At 44.2% G+C, this 17,426-nt stretch overlaps 1 protein-coding gene across 8 annotated transcripts in view; it reads right to left on the bottom strand.

The window, feature by feature from the left end:
- LPIN2 (lipin 2) overlaps positions 1 to 17,426 on the bottom strand; it is a 75,351-nt gene that overhangs the window by 21,178 nt on the left and 36,747 nt on the right. For all 8 annotated transcript variants that reach the window (XR_005593627.1, XM_039522440.1, XM_039522443.1 and 5 more), the window contains 3 exons: positions 9,628 to 9,929; positions 6,048 to 6,155; positions 2,886 to 3,009 (listed from right to left, as the gene is read on the bottom strand). Coding sequence is in view for 7 of the 8 variants with exons in the window: in XM_039522440.1 (XP_039378374.1) it covers positions 2,886 to 3,009; positions 6,048 to 6,155; positions 9,628 to 9,929 (534 nt within the window). In the remaining variant the exon portion in view is untranslated. The remainder of the gene's footprint in view (positions 1 to 2,885; positions 3,010 to 6,047; positions 6,156 to 9,627; positions 9,930 to 17,426) is intronic.

Here is a 17,426-nt window from a genome sequence, read left to right as displayed (position 1 = left end):
AGAAAACTTTGTTAATTAAAAATGTTCCAATAACTTTATTTTTAAACGTCTGTTGTAAGGGGGGAAACCTGGTGAACGGGGTATGTAACCGCTGAAAAAAGTCAATAGTAACTGAAACAGGGGCAGGTTCAGCTTCTCTGTAAAGAGACTGGACAGTCATAGGTTACCCTGCTCTCTGAGGAACCTAGCTTTCAAAGCCTCCCGGATGCACAGCGCTTCCCGCTGGGCTCTTCTAATCGCACGGGTGTCTGGCTGAGCGTAATCAGCAGCCAGGCGATTTGCCTCAACCTCCCATCCCGCCATAAAGGTCTCCCCCTTGCTCTCACAGAGATTGTGGAGCACACAGCAAGCTGCAATAACAATGGGGATATTGGTTTCGCTGAGATCTGAGCAAGTCAGTAAGCTCCTCCATCTCCCCTTGAGACGTCCGAAAGCACACTCCACCACCTTTCTGCACTTGCTCAGCCGGTAGTTGAAGAGCTCCTTGTCACTGTCCAGGGCGCCTGTATAGGGCTTCATGAGCCAGGGCATTAGTGGGTAGGCTGGGTCCCCGAGGATCACTGTAGGCATCTCCACATCCCCAACACTTATTTTGTGGTCCGGGAAGAAACTACCTTCCTGCAGGCGTCTAAACAGACCAGAGTTCCTGAAAACACGCGCGTCATGAACCTTGCCCGGCCACCCGACGTAGATGTTGGTAAAACGTCCCCTATGGTCCACCAGTGCTTGCAGCACTATTGAAAAGTAGCCCTTTCAGTTAATATACTGGCTGGCCTGGTGGGCCGGTCCCAGGATAGGGATGTGAGTGCCATCTATAGCCCCACCGCAGTTTGGGAATCCCATCGCGGCGAAGCCATCTATGACGACCTGGACGTTTCCCAGGGTCACTACCTTTGAGAGCAGTAGGTCAACGATTGTGTGGGCTACTTGCATCACAGCAACCCCCACGTAGATTTGCCCACGCCAAAGTGGTTCGCTACTGACCAGTAGCTGTCTGGCGTTGCAAGTTTCCAGAGGGCTATGGCCACTCGCTTCTGCACACTCAGGGCTGCTCGCATCCGGGTGTCCTGGCGCTTCAGGGCAGGGGCCAGCAAGTCACACAGTTCAAGGAAAGTGCCCTCACGCATCCTGAAGTTTCGCAGCCACTGTGATTCATCCCAGACCTGCAGCACTATGCGGTCCCACCAGTCCGTCCTTGTTTCCCGGGCCCAGAATCGCCGTCCCATAGCATGAACGTGACCCATTGCCACCATGATCTCCGCGGCGCGGGATCCCGTGCTTTGTGAGAGGTCTGTGCCACTCTGACACTTCATGTCCTCACCGCGCTGCCGGAGCCGCCTCGCCCGATTTCTCAGCAGCTGACTGTGGAAGAGGTGGACGATAAGGTGCGAGGAGTTGACAACGGCCATAAGTGCAGCGATGATCGCAGCGGGCTCCATGCTCGCAGTGCTGTGGCGTCCGCGCTGTCACTGACCAGAAAAGTGCGCTAACAGATTTCCCGCCGGCGCTTTCAGGGACGGAGGGCGGGAGTGACGGTTGAATGACGACAGTTACCCAAAACCACCCTCGACACATTTTTCCCCCAGCAGGCACTGGGGGCTCTACCCAGCATTCCAATGGGAAGCGGGGACTGCGGGAACTGTGGGATAGCTGCCCAGAATGCACCGCTTCCAATGTCGACGCTTGCCCCGTTAGTGTGGACTCACAAAGTCGAATTAGTGTCCTTAGTGTGGCTACACAAATTCGACTTCATAAGGTCGAATCCACAAATTCGACCTAAGTTAAGTCGAACTACTCTTGTAGTGTAGACATACCCTTAGGAAAGCACTTAGCACACTTTGGTGCTACTATAAATGCCTGGCTAAGACACCATTTAGCATATAAAAACGAGGAAACCTATTCAATCCCCCTTATCACTGGTGAGGAATGTATGAGTAATTAGCACAACCTGAATTCACGATGCTATATTAAAAGAGACCTCATTAAAACCAGCTCTCCGTTTCCTCATTTTTTCCCCAATAGGTCACTTTTGAAGAAATGCAGTGACAAATCTAGATAGGTTTTTGACACATTCAAACTAACCCTGACTTTTCAATTGATGATGATAGATCATTGCTTATAGTCAAAATGTCTCTTCTCAATAATAACCCAATTTTTAAAAATAATGTTCATGTACAACCTTTTTCCAAAAGCACTGTTGTATGAATGGGCCCAGTGAACTTCACACAGAGCGGTCTATGGATTTAGGGCCTAAATTTCATCATCTCTCAAGGGTACAGAGAAGGTGCTACATTATACTTCCCTGCCTCAGTTTGGAGAACAGTGGATTTATGTCAGGCTTCTACTGGGGAAGGCCAGGAGCACTTATAAAGGGGGCTGTCTAAGGATGTACAGGTCCAGCAAATCTCTTCACCTGTCCTATTCAGGACCACTCCTATGTGGGGCTGCATTTTGTAGCTAAAAGTCCACAATGTGAGGGTGAGCAGCCATCAAGTTCCCTATATTAGAATTTGCATGATTCCCCTGGAATGAGCCTGGTCCTATCTTTTACAAAAAAGTTCATTAGACTTGATCATTCCTGTTGCATCTAATGCATCATTTTAAAATTATCTTCTGTTTCTAGCAGCAAATTAGAGAGCTATAGATTTTTACTCTAAAGATCATTCTGGAAGATTTTTGCAGCCCTGCTTTTGAAATCAATAAAAAGCCTTCAGCTTAGCCAGCCACAAGAGGGTGCTGTTTTCATGCTATTTCTGTTGATTTATTTACAATTGCTCAGTTTTCCCCAATAGTCTAATGTGAAATGCAGAGTTTTAAGGAAGACAAAATTCAGTCACGTTAAAAGTCCCAGACAGTATATAAAATTCATCTTTAAATAACTTTACCTTAGTAGATTCTGGGAATCCTCCCCATGTCCACTCCATATGAGATTCAGCTCTAAGCAAGCTCTCTGCAGGTTTCACTTCTAGTTCAGAATCACTTTTTGGACAGACTGGGTCTGAGAAAGGGCTATCAGAGTAAACACAGAAAACTACAGTATTTAAAATGCATTTGTTGTGCAGCTACTTTTGTTAGTCTTCCCTCATTTAACACAGGTTCAATTATTCAGCAACAGGGCAAGAAGCCCAGTTAGGTTTTCAGACAGAGAAGTTAAAATGAAAATCACATGCAGGGGCTTACATAGTGATCACACTAAACAGATTTCTTCATTGTACTTGAAGTGTTCTCAGTATAATCCCCCACAATTTTCTCTCTCTCTCTTTTTTTTTTTTAAGTTATTTGATTTAGCTGCAATCATGAGACAGATGTACTTCCTCCTGTTAATTTAGAATATGTTTTAAATTCCCTTGTTCCAGACAAGAGACAGCATTCCAGTTTGCAAAGCCTGAAAAGTTTCATCCATTACTAAAGTCTTATTATTGCTGCAAGTTAAGTTAAATAGATGGTTACATTCCAATATACAACAGCATACAGTAGTACACCCCACCCCCATCAGGGTTGAGTGGGGACAAAACTAGTAGAGCATATGATCAAATCAGGGAAAATATTGTGTGTTTACTTGAAAGTTTCCTTAGAATAATGAGGTCCAGATACATTACAATGGTATTTCAGCCTGCTTGGAGACAGAACCACACCCCTCAATCACTGATGATAGAACGCCTACTAATTTCTGAAAACCGGATCTCTTCTGCCCCATTTCTTCTCCCCCTCCTGCCTCCCCAGACCCTGTCCCACCTCTTCCCCCACGCTCCCACCCCTTCTTGCTTCTCTGCCCCCTCCCACTTCCTCATCACTTGATCCTCTCCACTTTCCTCTCCCACCCAGCTGGGCTTCTGCTCCCGGGCTGGGACAGGAGCTGTAACCTGACACGGAGCCTGCTGCCTGCCCATGAAATGCAGGCAAAAGGTGGCCCTGGCTGAGCAAGGGCTAGTGCGGGTTGATGACTTGGCACCACCCGCCCCGGCTCATAGTGACTGGACACTGCCAGGTCCCCTTTTCTACTGAACTTTGAATTGAAAACCAGACACCTGGCAATCCTAAGAATGCCCTGCCCCTTGAATTTACCTTCAATTGAGACAACTTTGACAGGCAGGATAATTCAATTCTACTTTCCTAAATTACAATATGGGTACTGTTCTAAATAGCAGAATGACCTATGACCTTGTGAGGCTGGAATAAGGATGGTTACTTGAAGGAAGCATTTAATCTTGGGATTTATAGAAAAATTTCTTTTCTTGAATATGCTGATAACATATTACAGAAACTTGAACTTTTGCTTGAACATTCATACACCCACAGCGAGTTCCTGTAGGAGGGCCTTTAAGCCCTGTTTCATCGGTTTAATGAGCTAGTTAAACATTGGTCTTTGCACCAGGAGTAGAATAAATTCTACTGATTGACTTTTTAGGGTGCACAAGATTATCACAAGTGGGATAATCATCCAAGCATTGATTTTGAACCTGTCTGGTCCTGGTTGGAGGCAGACTCATCAGAAGATCCAATGCTAAGTTAACTAGGTGCAAGAGCTGAGCAACAGCTTCTTCAGACAGAAAGCCAATAGTATCATTGCTGCTCTCCTCCTTCGTATATTTTGTACGGTTCTGGGGAGTAGTGGAAAAAAGCAATTTCCCAGCTTTGGAAGAAGTCATTTCACTACCTCACATCCCAGGTCATGATACAAGGACAGGACACAGGGCGGTTTATTGCTGTTCCCAATGCAAAGAGGTCAATCCCCATCCCGCCAAACAGATTTAATATGAGTGAGGATATTTCTAGGTGCAGGTTCCACTCTGCTTAATCCATCCTCTGTCATGTAAGTCTTGGTGTTCATCTCCACCTGGATTGGCAATGCAAAAGGAAACTTTGCTCCACGCAGAACCGGAGGAGGGATGATGGTGTTCTTCCTAGTTTATTCATGAAAACCCTTCAGACATTAACCATCATGACAAGAACAAGTTTGTTATCCACGGAAGGAACAGTGCTCAGATACTTCAATGAAACACTACTCCAACTGATGGATTCTGTATTGCACTATAAAGAACTGGAACAAGCTGAAGGCTTGCTCCTCTTGACTGTATACTTTAACACTTGAAAAGCTCAAAGCTCCTGCTAACCGTTTTGTAAGGCAAAGAGGAGGAGCCAAGTCTTCCTTTTCCTTCCCCAACAACCACCTCCTCCTAAACAGCTGAAGGATCCCTCAGTCACTAAAATTGCTCTCTCACCCAAAATTGGTAGATTGCCTCATAAACTAGAGAGGAAGGATGATTTTATGGTTAAGGAACTGGACTAGAAAACAAAAGACTTATTCAGCCCCCAGCTTTACCCCAGACTTGCTGTGTGATCTTGTGCAAGTAACTTAGTCTATCTCAATTCCACATCTGTACAATGGGGAACATATTCCTCTATCTCACAGCTGTGTTGTGAAGATAAATTCATTAATTCTTGTGAAGAGCACAGATACTATAGCGATGAATGCCAAATACCTGTTAAGGCTGAAGCTCCACAAACCTGGAGATTTTATGCAAATATAACTGGCTGCTCCTCTGCTCTGGACTGGGGGTTTGTCTAGAGTTTGTGGTCCTGTTTTAATTTGAGTAATTTGTCATTTAACTCAACTTAACAAAAGTTATTACAAATGTTAGCCTAGGCACTTCACAAATGTTTACTCTGTGACACACACATTTGTGGCTGACCTTAGGTTGAGTGCCTGGGAATTTGCCCTCTTCCTGTAATTTATTAGGTGTGAATAAAATGATCAGCTACAATTTTATTTTTTCCCTGGTGAACTTTAACAGCAGCTTTAGTTAATTCAGAAAGGACGATATAAGTACAACAGGTTTTTTTCCCCCCAACAAACGTAAATTTACACATAAATTGTGCACAGTCCTTGAGCCCATGCTAAGTTGCAAATGCAGCCCTGGATGCCACAGATGTTGAGCACCCTTCTTTATGTAGTTTTATAGGTCAGAAGAAGTTACGGAGGCGGTGCATTACATAACATAAGAGTACAAAATCATACAGAAAGATGACACCATAAAATGACCTACTTCTCCAAAGGGGACCAGTCTCCATCAGATAAAGGGTAATGATCCTTGGAGTGATAAATCAAAGGCTCTTTCTGCTCTTCACTCTTTGGTGAAGAATTTGAGGATCCTCTGTGGAGACAAAAGAACCATTTTTGTTTTAAGTGAGTCAATGACAGATCTCCACTAACAACTTACCTAGAGGAACTGAATTATTTTTACCAGAAATCTTAGGTCAAAAAGAGAAAGGAAGAGACTGATAGTTGAGAGATAACTAAAGAAAGAGCAATAGTTCATCATCGGAGGTGCTACTTTCTTGCCTACACAGCCATCTTTAATACCCATAAAAAAGATCCTAGCAAAGTTTAAAAATGACCCTCACCACATATTTAACTAAACAATTTAGTGTTAATCTAAGAGATCTCACAAACATATACCAAGTGATGCCACCCTCCACAAACTTGCTGTTTAGTATGTAAGCAAAAACTGAAATTGGGGAAAAATTCAAGCACAACGTTTGTGATCCTCACCAAAAGCCTTCAAAAAATCTATTAATTTAGAATACTACAACAAAGGAATGCCCGAAATAGATTTGACACTGTATTGTTTGAATATTAGCCTAGTTTGTGGATAATGCAGTGTTAAAAAATTATATAAGTCATATAGGGCCTAGAAGTTAGCCAGACTAATGCTGGATACTACTATTAGTTGCCTCAGATACATTTATGAGCAGAGGATGTAACTGAGTTAATTTCCCAACACCAGGTCCAACTGTGATTAGCTGAAGAGCGCTAATGAGATCAAAGCACATGGTACTATGGCTGTAAGCTAATCACTGCATTTCATTTATAGATGCCCCTTTCAAATATTTGTATCTATAAACAGTCAGAGCTTTGTAATTGAATAAGTGTACTGAATATGATAATTATTCTTAGAAATGAATAACTTGTTCTGAAGCCAGTTTATTCTCTCCTCTCGTCTATCCCCTCCCTCCCCCACACCCTCCCAAATCCAAACACTAAAGCAACACTAAAGAAAGGACACAGGCCATGAGGACAAGTCTGGCATATGATTATTTAAAAAGCAATTTGATTTAACAGCTGTAAGTTTAATATGCAAAAACAAAAATTGCTTCTCCTTCATCCGCGAAATGGCCAACCTGGTTTTGTATAACATTTCTTAAAGAATTACAGTGCATGTTCTCAGTCCAAAAGAGAGATCCAAAATCTAGGTATAGCCTATGAAAATTTATACTGCCCCCTCTAGATTCCATGCACCACAATGATTTTTCCACTCATCTGCACACCTTTCAGTCAAAACGGGGAAGAGTCTATAGTAGGTGGGTGATAACACTGGAACATATTATGATGAAAATGTATTTTTCCACTTATTAACATAAGCAAGTATTTGTTGTTTCACTTACAATATTTACTGTTTACGGGAGGTGCTAAATTAACAGCCTTAGTGACAAGAAGTATATTGGTGGTGACAATATGCTTCCTCACACTGCTCATGAGTGCATTCAGTGTTGAAGACCCCAGAAAATGAAAATGTTTTTTCCTACACATACACAAAAACACTGGGAATACTAACAAGACTTCCAGGTAGTGCCATTTGTGGGGGTAGTTAGTGCCAAGTGGAATCTATTCACAGGAACTAGACAATTAATCAACTCATTTCACATAAGGCACTGAACCATTAGATGAACAACAACTTTCAGTCCTCAGTGACCAAGACTATATTTGGTGTGAGAATCTTTAATATGAAAGCCTCTAGGAAGCTGGTCCAAAGCCCAGTGAAGTCAATGCAAAAAACTCAGTCACTTCAATGAGCCTTCGATCATGCCCTAACAGCACCACCCTCAGTTATCTATTTTGCAATATTCATCAGCTGCCATTTCTATGCCCTAAGTAAATGTTTAATTTAATCTGCTATAAAGTGTAATAATTTGACCTACAAAATGGTTATACACAAAATGTTTGTAAACCAATGTCTCAATTTACTGCATACAAATATGCTCAGATAGTCAAAGAAAAGACAACCTATAAATTGGCTGTTAAAGCACAACATCCCAGTTTGGAGCCACACAAAACAGTCAAAAGCACAATGTGTCTAAATGGTAAAAGATACACAGATGCATACACAACATCCTCTATTTCTGCTTCATACATCACAATTTCAGTAACTGGCTGTTTGCAGTAACTTAGTTAAGTCAGGCACTTTTGAGAACATATGTATACAACAGGGGTCGGCAACCTTTCAGTAGTGGTGTGCCGACTCTTCATTTATTCACTCTAATTTAAGGTTTCGCGTGCCGGTAATACATTTTAATGTTTTTAGAAGGTCTCTCTCTCTAAGTCTATATTATATAACTAAACTATTGTATGTAAAGTAAACAAGGTTTTCAAAATGTTTAAGAAGCGTCATTTAAAATTAAATTAAAATGCTGATCTTACACCGCCAGCCTGCTCAGCTCGCTGCCAGCCTGGGGTTCTGTTCACCTAGGCCAGCAGCGGGCTGAGCAGGACCTGCGGCCGGGACCCCAGACCTGGGGGGGTGGGGGTGTTCAGGGCGGAGGACTTGGGGAGGAGATTCAGGGCAGAGGGCTGGGTATATGGGGTGTGTGTGTAGGGCAGAAGGCTGGGTGTGTGTGGGGGGTCAAGGGTCAGGGCAGAGCGCTGGGGGATGGGGATGCAGGGCAGAAGGCTGGGTGTGGGGGGTCATGGGTCAGGGCAGAGCGCTGGGGGTGTGTTGGGGTGGGGGGATTCAGGGCAGAAGGCTGGGTGTGGGGGGGTTCAAGGGTCAGGGCAGAGGGCTGGGGGTCTGGGGCTGCAGGACAGTAGGCGGGGGGTGTGTGGGGGGTCAAGGGTCAGGGCAGAGCGCTGGGGTGTGTTGGGGTGGGGATTCAGGGCAGAAGGCTGGGTGTGGGGTTCAAGGGTCAGGGCAGTGGGGTGGGGGTAGGGGGATGCAGGGCAGAAGGCTGGGGGTGTGTGGGGGTCAAGGGTCAGGCAGAGCGCTGGGGTGTGTTGGGTGGGGGATTCAGGGCAGAAGGCTGGGTGTGGGGGGGTTCAAGGGTAAGGGCAGAGGGCTGGGGGGTGCAGGGCAGACGGCTGTGTGTGTTGGGGTGGGGTGGGTTCAGGGCAGAGGACTGGGGGGTGCAGGGCAGAAGGCTGGGTGTGTGGGATGGGTTCAGGACAGAGGGCTGGGGCTGTGGGGATGCAGGGCAGAAGGCTGAGTGTGTGTTGGGGTGGGGGGTGCAGGGCAGAGGACTGGGGTGCAGGGCAGAAGGCTGAGTGTGTGTTGGGGTGGGGTGCAGGGCAGAGGACTGGGGGGTGCAGGGCAGAAGGCTGAGTGTGTGTTGGGGTGGGGGGTGCAGGGCAGAGGACTGGGGGGTGCAGGGCAGAAGGCTGAGTGTGTGTTGGGGTGGGGGGTGCAGGGCAGAGGACTGGGGGGTTCAGGGCAGAAGGCCGAGTGTGTGTGGGGAGGGTCAGGACAGAGAGCTGGGATGCTCAGCTCGTGGGGGAGAAGAGGTTAATACACAAGTCACAGTACGAAGCCTTAGTAATACCACATGAAAGCATTCAGTATGTATTTAACAGTTTACCTCAGATGTTGAACACCTCTCTCGTCATCAGAGCTTATTTCTATTTCAAAAATCTCTTCAACCCCAGAAGAGGAGATCTGATCTTCCTTCTTGCTATCTTGTTTGTATTTCTTTCTTCTTCGCTTTTTCTTCTTCACAGACCCTGAGGTGAACACAGTCTCTGTTTCCATGACGTGTGTAACTTCAGAGCTCTGACATGTCCTTTCATTTTCACCTGACTTCAGCAAGTGATCTTCAATCTCTTTAAAAAACTGATCCTCAGTGATTATTGGGGAGGTTGCCAGATATGCAGGAACTTTTTCCTAACCAAAACAAGGGGAATAATAAATAAGCAGATACATTTATTATGTACACAAACAGAATAACAAAAGATTAAATAAATGTGGGGGTGCAGTGGGGTGGGAGAGGTTAGCAGCATCAAGGACTGACTGGCAGATATGGCAAATTTCCTGCCTGATCAGCAATACTGTCCCACATGTCTGACTGCTGGGAGACCTTATTGAAATTAAATTTAAGTATCTTTGAAGTCCACTATGCCTAAAGGCAAAATTTATGTCTTGTGGGCTGGAATTGTGTGTAACCTCTTGGAGGAGACGTGGTGGGGGTATGATGTAAGGCCTGGGAATTAAGGGCTACACTGAAAATATGCCAGGCAAGAATGGACTTTTAGGATAAGTGTAAAGTGGATTTTCTGGGGAATACCTAGGAGGAAATTAATGCAAATTTCACAACTCTGGATATGCAGAAATCCAGGCTTTTGAAGATATGTCCTGAGGTGTGGGTCTTTGCTGATTACCTGTTCCAGACAGTAGCAGGTTTACAATGGCACCAAAGGCACCAGGCCCACACTGGGAAGGAGCCCATTATGGACTCGGGGTCTGGCTCCTTGCTCAGGGCAGCCCAGGGCCAAGGCCCTGCTGTGTGAGCAGCTCAAAGCCAGCAGGTCCCACTTGCCTGTAGGGAGCTCGCCGACTAGCAGCTGGGCTCTACTATGTGGGCTGGGAAGGGTTGCTGGCCAGTGGACGCAACCAGGGGGAGGGGGCTCTGAGGAGTCATGTCCCAGGGATCTGCCCTGCTCCCCACTGTGGCTCCAGCTCTGAGCAGTCTCTGCTGTCCGCCACCTGCAGGACCCCACCTGTGTACCCAAGGGCCAAGTCACCTGAGACCGGTGCAGGGGCTGGCTGTCTCAGACAGTTCATGGGGGAAGGGGGAGAGTAGAACAGGGGCTCAGTCAGGCCCCACCAGGCAAGTGGGTCCGGAGGGAAAGCAACCTGGGCAGGCCCCACTCTGGCTCGGGCCTGGCTGATCACACCGTTCCCGAGGATCCACATCCTGGGACTGGCCCCAGCTGCACTGCCAGCTCAGCCCAGTGGACAGTCACCTCCCAGCAGGGCTGGTGAGTGCGGCTGGGCATGGGGGAGTGGGTCGGGGGGGGTGCTGGGCAGTGGGGGAGGTCTGTGCATGTTGGGGTGCTGGGCTTGGGAGGGTCGCTAGGCTGTGGGCGGGGAGAGGGAGGGAAGGTATGTGTATGGGCCTAAGCTGTATAAAGAAATGGCTGAACTGTCCAGCCTGGGTTCTAGTTCTGAATCTGAAACAGTTACGAACTTGTAACCAAGGTGAAAACCCAGTTGTGGGTTTTGAAGAACTGACACTACCACAGCATGTTGGAGTTAGGGCTGACCTCCGATAAGCTTTTCAGCATGCATGTAGGTTTTTTGGTTTTTAATGTGTTTTCTTTGTAAAGTTTTGACTTTAAAAATAAATGTGCTTGCTTAGAAAGAGTTGTGTGGTAATTAACAACTGTGAGCAATATGCTGGTCAGACTCTGGAGAGAAAGCAAAGTGCAGGTGCTAGCCTGTTTAGGCAGCCTGGCTTATTGGGGATATCAGTGTGGGCATGCAACCATGCAGCCTGGAAAAACCCTAATCAGGATGAAATGAGACACGCATCTGTGCCCAAGAGAGGTAATGGCTGAGAGCTGGAAATCATTAACTGGGTGTCTTCAAGGAGTGGGAATACAGGTGCAGTTACCCTGAAACTGTGACACTGACAATCGCATCATTTTTCTATATAGTACCTAGTATGTTTTTGGCATTACTGAAATATTAACAATAAGTGTTCATTAGAGAGACAAGGTGGGTGAGGTAATATATATTTTATTGGACCAACTTCTGTTGGGAGAGAGACAAGCTTTCGAGCTTACACAGAGCTCTTCTTTCCAATATTTTCAAATATATTGATTTCAATTACAATACAGAATGCAACATGCTCATTTTTATTACAAATATTTGCACTCTAAAAGTGATAAAATAAGTAGTATTTTTCAATTCATTTCATTCAAGTACTGTAGTGCAATCTCTTTATTATGAATGTGCAACTTAACAAATGTAGATTTTTTTGGTTACATAATTGCACTCAAAAACAAAACAACGTAAAGCTTTAGAGCCTAAAAGTCCACTCAATCCTACTTCTTGTTCAACCAATCGTGATGATAAACAAGTTTGTTTACATTTACAGGAGATAATTCTGCTTGCTTATTATTTACATCACCTGAAAGTGAGGACAAGCATTCGCATGGCACTTTTGTAGCCAGCATTGCAAAACATTCGTATGGTGCTTCATGCTTCAGCCACCATTCCAGGAGGACATGCTTCCATGCTGATGACGCTCGTTAAAAAAATAATGCATTAATTAAATTTGTGACTGAACACCTTGGGGGAGAATTGTATGTCTCCTGCTCTGTTTTATCTGCATTCTGCCATATATTTCATGTTATAGCAATCTCAGATGATGACCCCAGCACACATTGTTTGTTTTAAGAACATTTTCACTGCAGATTTGACAAAACACAAAGAAAGTACCAATGGGAGATTTCTAAAGATAGCTACAGCACTCGACCCAAGGTTTAAGAATCTGAAGTGCCTTCCAAAATTTCAGAGGGACTAGGTGTGGAGCATGCTTTCAGAAGTCTTAAAAGAACACTCCTATGTGGAACTCGAACCACCAAAAAAGAAAAATCAGCTTTCTGCTGGTAACATCTGACTCAGATGATGAAAACAAACATGCATTGGTCTGCACTGCTTTGGATTGTTATCAAGCAGAACCCCTCATCAGCATGGACACATGTCCTCTGGAATGGTGGTTGAAGCATGAAGGGACATATGAATCTTAGGGTATTTGGCATCTAAATACCTTGAGACGCTGGCTACAACTGTGCCATGTGAATACCTGTTCTCACTTTCAGGTGATATTGTAAACAAAAAGCGGCAGCATTATCTCCCATAAATGTAAACAAACTTGTTTATCAGAGCGATTGGCTGAACAAGAAGTAGGACTGAGTGGACTTGTAGGCTCTAAAGCTTTACATTGTTTTGTTTTTGAATGCAGGTTTTTTCTGTTTGTCTATTTTTTACATAATCCTACATAAACTGAGCACTGTACACTTTGTATTCTGTGTTGCAGCTGAAATCAATATATTTGAAAAAGTAGAAAACATCAAAAATTATTTAAATAAATGGTATTCTATTATTGTTTAACAGTGTGATTAATCGTGTGATTAAAAAACTGATTAATCACAATTTTTTAATCGCTTGACAGCCCTAATTATTATATAGTATGCTGCTTTAAGATTGAAGTCAGGAGTGAGAATAAAAACAAAGGATGCTTTAAAAGATCTTATTTAAGAAATGAAGTGTGCAAGTCACATTACAGTATTCCTGAAAGCAGGACATAAGGGTCTCTATTAAAATCCAAAACAGCTTCATGCTCATTTCCCAGCTGAATATTTTACAGCAAAAAGGTAAGAGGTTCAATGGCCTTTCCTATTATGATGCAGATGCTTCTTCAAAATAACTAAATGGATCTGTAACCAGAATGCTCAGCTTTCAGAATATCTTGGCAGCTCTTTTTAGGTCTTGAACTTTACGAATATACTGTATACATGTATAAAGTGTTAGCTCGTTTCCAAGTGTCTCAGATTACTATCTTATTAAGGGGTTGAAGTGTCCAGTGGCTGTCTGTGCATCTAGCACACTATGGCATAGTTTAAAAGAAAACTGAAAACTAAGTGTTGGTGAGACAGAATGAGCAGTTGAAACAAAGAGGAAATATCAAATATTTCAGCTAGACAGGGGACTAGAAACCAGAACGCCTCAATTCTAGTCTCAGCCCTGCAACTACTTTTTCTGTTGCCTTTATGTGTACCTGTACCTACTAATAGTTATCTGGAACACTGTTATACAGATAGGATAGGCAGTACTGGATTAACTATTGTTTTATAACTTGGTTTTAGTTTATAATAAGTGCAACAGCTGTGTTAAAGTCTTGTCCTAGACATTTAGGAAGTGGTTGTTGGGGTTTTTTTTGTTTTTTGTTTGTTTGTTTTTTAAAACTTTTGACTGCTCAATTCCCATCAGTGACTAGTTTGCTCTCTGCCTCTGTCTGCAAAAGAACTGCTTTCAGTTTTGTATTTAGTCACATTACGTGTTATATTAAGAATATAAGAATGTCCATACTGGATTAGACCAATGGTCTGTCTAGCCCAGTATCCTGTCTTCTGACAGTGGCCAATGCAGGGTGCTTTAGAGGGAATGAATAGAACAGGCAATCGAGTGACCATTCCCAGCTTCTGGCAATCAGAGGCTAGGAACACCCAGAACACAGGGTTGCATCCCTGACCATCTGGGCTAATGGCCATTGATGGATCTATTCTCCATGAAATTATCCAATTATTTTTTGATCATCATTATAGTTTTGGCCTTCAGAACATCCGCTGGCAATGAGTTCAACAGGTTGACTGTGCATTGTGTGAAGTACTTTTTTGTTTGTTTTAAACCTGCTGCCTATTAATTTCATTAGGTGATCCCTGGTTCTTGTGTTATGTGAAGGAGTAAGTATAGACTTCTGTTATATCCCCTTTTACTGGCATCTTTTCCAAGATAAGAAGTCAGTCTTTTTAATCTCTCCTTATACGAAAGATGTTCCATACCCTTAATCATTTTTGTTGCCCTTCTCTGTACATTTTCCAATTCTAATATATCTTTCTTGAGCTGGGGCAATCAGAACTGCATCCAGTATTTAAGGTGTGGCCATATCACGGATTTATATAGTGGCATTATATTTTCTCTTATTTTCTGTCCCTTCCCTAATGGTTCCTAACATTGTTAGTTTTTTGTTTGTTTGTTTGTTTTTGACTGCCACTGCACATTGAACAGATGTTTTCAGAGAAGATCTCTTTCTTGAGTGGTAACAGATAATTTAGATCCCATCATTGTGTATGTGTAGTTGGGATTATGTTTTCCAACATGCATTACTTTGCATTTATCAACACAGAATTTCACCTGCCATTTTATTGCCTAGTCCACCCAGTTTTGTGAGATCCCTTTGTAACTCTTCGCAGTCTGCTTTGGACTTAACGATCATGAGTAGGGCTATGATTTAATCACGGGTATTTTGAGCAAAAGTCATGGACAGGTCACGGGCAACAAACAAACAAAACCATGGCCCATACTTATAAATACCCGATTGAATCTTGGGAACCTGGGAGGTCCGCAGCACTAGCTGTGTGTGTGTTTGGGGCGGGGGGTAGGGTCACACTTCCGCTTTGGCCAGTGCAGAGGAGGGGCGGCCCCGGGGTCCTGTTGCTGCTCCAGCTACTGTCGCGGAGGAGGGAAGCCCTGGGGGGCCAGCTGCTGCTCTGGCCGCCCCAGGACCGCTGACAGGAGCCACCAAGCTGTGGCTGATCCCACTGCCCGCAGGACTGCTGCTCAGGTGATCTCTAGGGCCAGCTGCACTGGCCGCTGGCTCAGGCGTTCCCCAGGGCTAGCTGCCAGGGACCACCAGAGCAGCGGACAGTGCAGCTGGCCCTAGGTCGCTCCAGCAGCACCTGTGTGGCTGGCTGCAGGGCCACCTGAGTGGCTCACTGCAGAGCAACTCCAGCAGCAGCCAGTGTGGCTGTCCCCAGGGCCGCCTGAGCAGCTGGTCCTGGGGCTTCTGGGGAATCCGTGATTTCCGCGACCTCCATGACAAACACGGATCCCTAATCATGAGTAATTTTGTATCGTCTGCAAATTTTGCCACCTCACAGTTTATCTGTTTTTCCAGATCATTTATTAGTATGTTGAACAGCACTTGTTCCAGTATAGATCCACAGGGGACACCACTATTTACCTCTTTCCATTATGAAAACTGACCATTTATTCCTACCCTGTTTCCTGTCTTTTAACCAATTACAGATCCACGAGGACAGACCTTCCCTCTTATCCTCTGACCGCTTACTTTGCTTAAGAGCCTTTGGTGAGAGACCCTGTCAAAGTCTGAAAGTCAAATACACTATATTCACTGGATCTCCTTTGTCCACATGTTTGACAACTCCCTCAAAGAATTCTAATAGATTGGTGTAATTGCCAGGCCTTCCTCTGGATCCTTTTTTAAACATTGGTGTCATATTAGCTACCCTTAAGTCATCTGGTACAGAAGCTGATTTAAATGATTGCAGAACTACCAACTGGTATGTAACCTATTTCATATTTGAGTTCCTTCAGAACACTTCAGTGAATACCATCTGGTGCTGGTGACTTATTACTGTTTAATTTATCAATTTGTTTAAAAACCTCCTCTACTGACACTTCAATCTGGGACAGTTCCTCAAATTTGTCACCTAAAAAATATGGCTCAGGTATGGGAATCTCCCTCACATCCTCTGCAGTAAAGACTGATGCAAATAATTCATTTAACTTCTCCACAGTTCTTCCTTGAGTGCTCCTGTAGTAGCTCAATCATTCAGTGGCCCTACTGATTGCTTGGCAGGCTTCCTACTTCTGACGTACTTAGATTTTTTGCTGCTAGAATCTGAGTCTCCATTCTCTTCCTAGACATTATGGTGGTTCTTAACAAGTTATTATTTTGGGTACTAATAATCTTGATGCTGATTTTTCCCCTTTCATTGTGAATGAGTCACAACCACTGCTTCTATAGTGTGTTTTTTATTTCATTAAAAAAATGAACTGCCACTCTTCCCACCACCACCACCCCCAATAGCTAGTTCATTAAGATTTGCAAGTTTTCATGACTTTGCACATTCATTTATAATCTAATGTCTGTATTTCATTGTCCAAAAAGTGTTTACTTTTGGTATGCCTCCTATTCCCTCCAAAAATATCAATGCCTGTGACCTCCAAGTCCCTGACCAGGATGTGGAAGAGGCTTTATGATTCACAAAATATCTGTCAACTTAGACAAGCTTTGACATATGTGCATGTAATGCAGTTTGCTATGAATATGAAGTACTGAAGAAAGTAAGGGCTTGTCTATTCAGGGAAGTTAGTGAAAAGTAAGTAGGGTGTAAATTTAAAGTGTGATAGCTATTCCGCACTAACTTCTCTGTGTGGACCATCTTGTTCTGCACTAAGGGCTTGTCTACACTGCGACAAAAAGCCCCCCTTCCCCGCCAAAGACAAAAGTTTGGCGGACAAGTGGCAGTGACACAAACGGCAGCGCTCTCCTGCCAACAAAGCTACTGCCACTCATGGGGCTGGAAGAATTTTGTTGGCAAAAGTGCCGACAAAATACCAATAGAAAGCATTCACACGCGCTGACTTTTGGCAACAAGGGTGTATCGACACAACCTTGTGGCTAAAAGCTGCATAGTGTAGACAAGCCCTCAGAGTGCCTTTTTGTTGATTAGTTTAATTTGCTTTTAAGCAGTAACTATTCTGTACTAAAAAAACAGGAGTACTTGTGGCACCTTAAAGACTAACAAATTTATTTAAGCATGAGCTTTCGTGAGCTACAGCTCACTT

The sequence above is a fragment of the Mauremys reevesii genome, linkage group 2, assembly GCF_016161935.1.
Source record: "Mauremys reevesii isolate NIE-2019 linkage group 2, ASM1616193v1, whole genome shotgun sequence".
Classification (NCBI taxonomy): Eukaryota; Metazoa; Chordata; order Testudines; family Geoemydidae; genus Mauremys; species Mauremys reevesii.
This window is presented reverse-complemented; position numbering and strand designations above follow the sequence as displayed.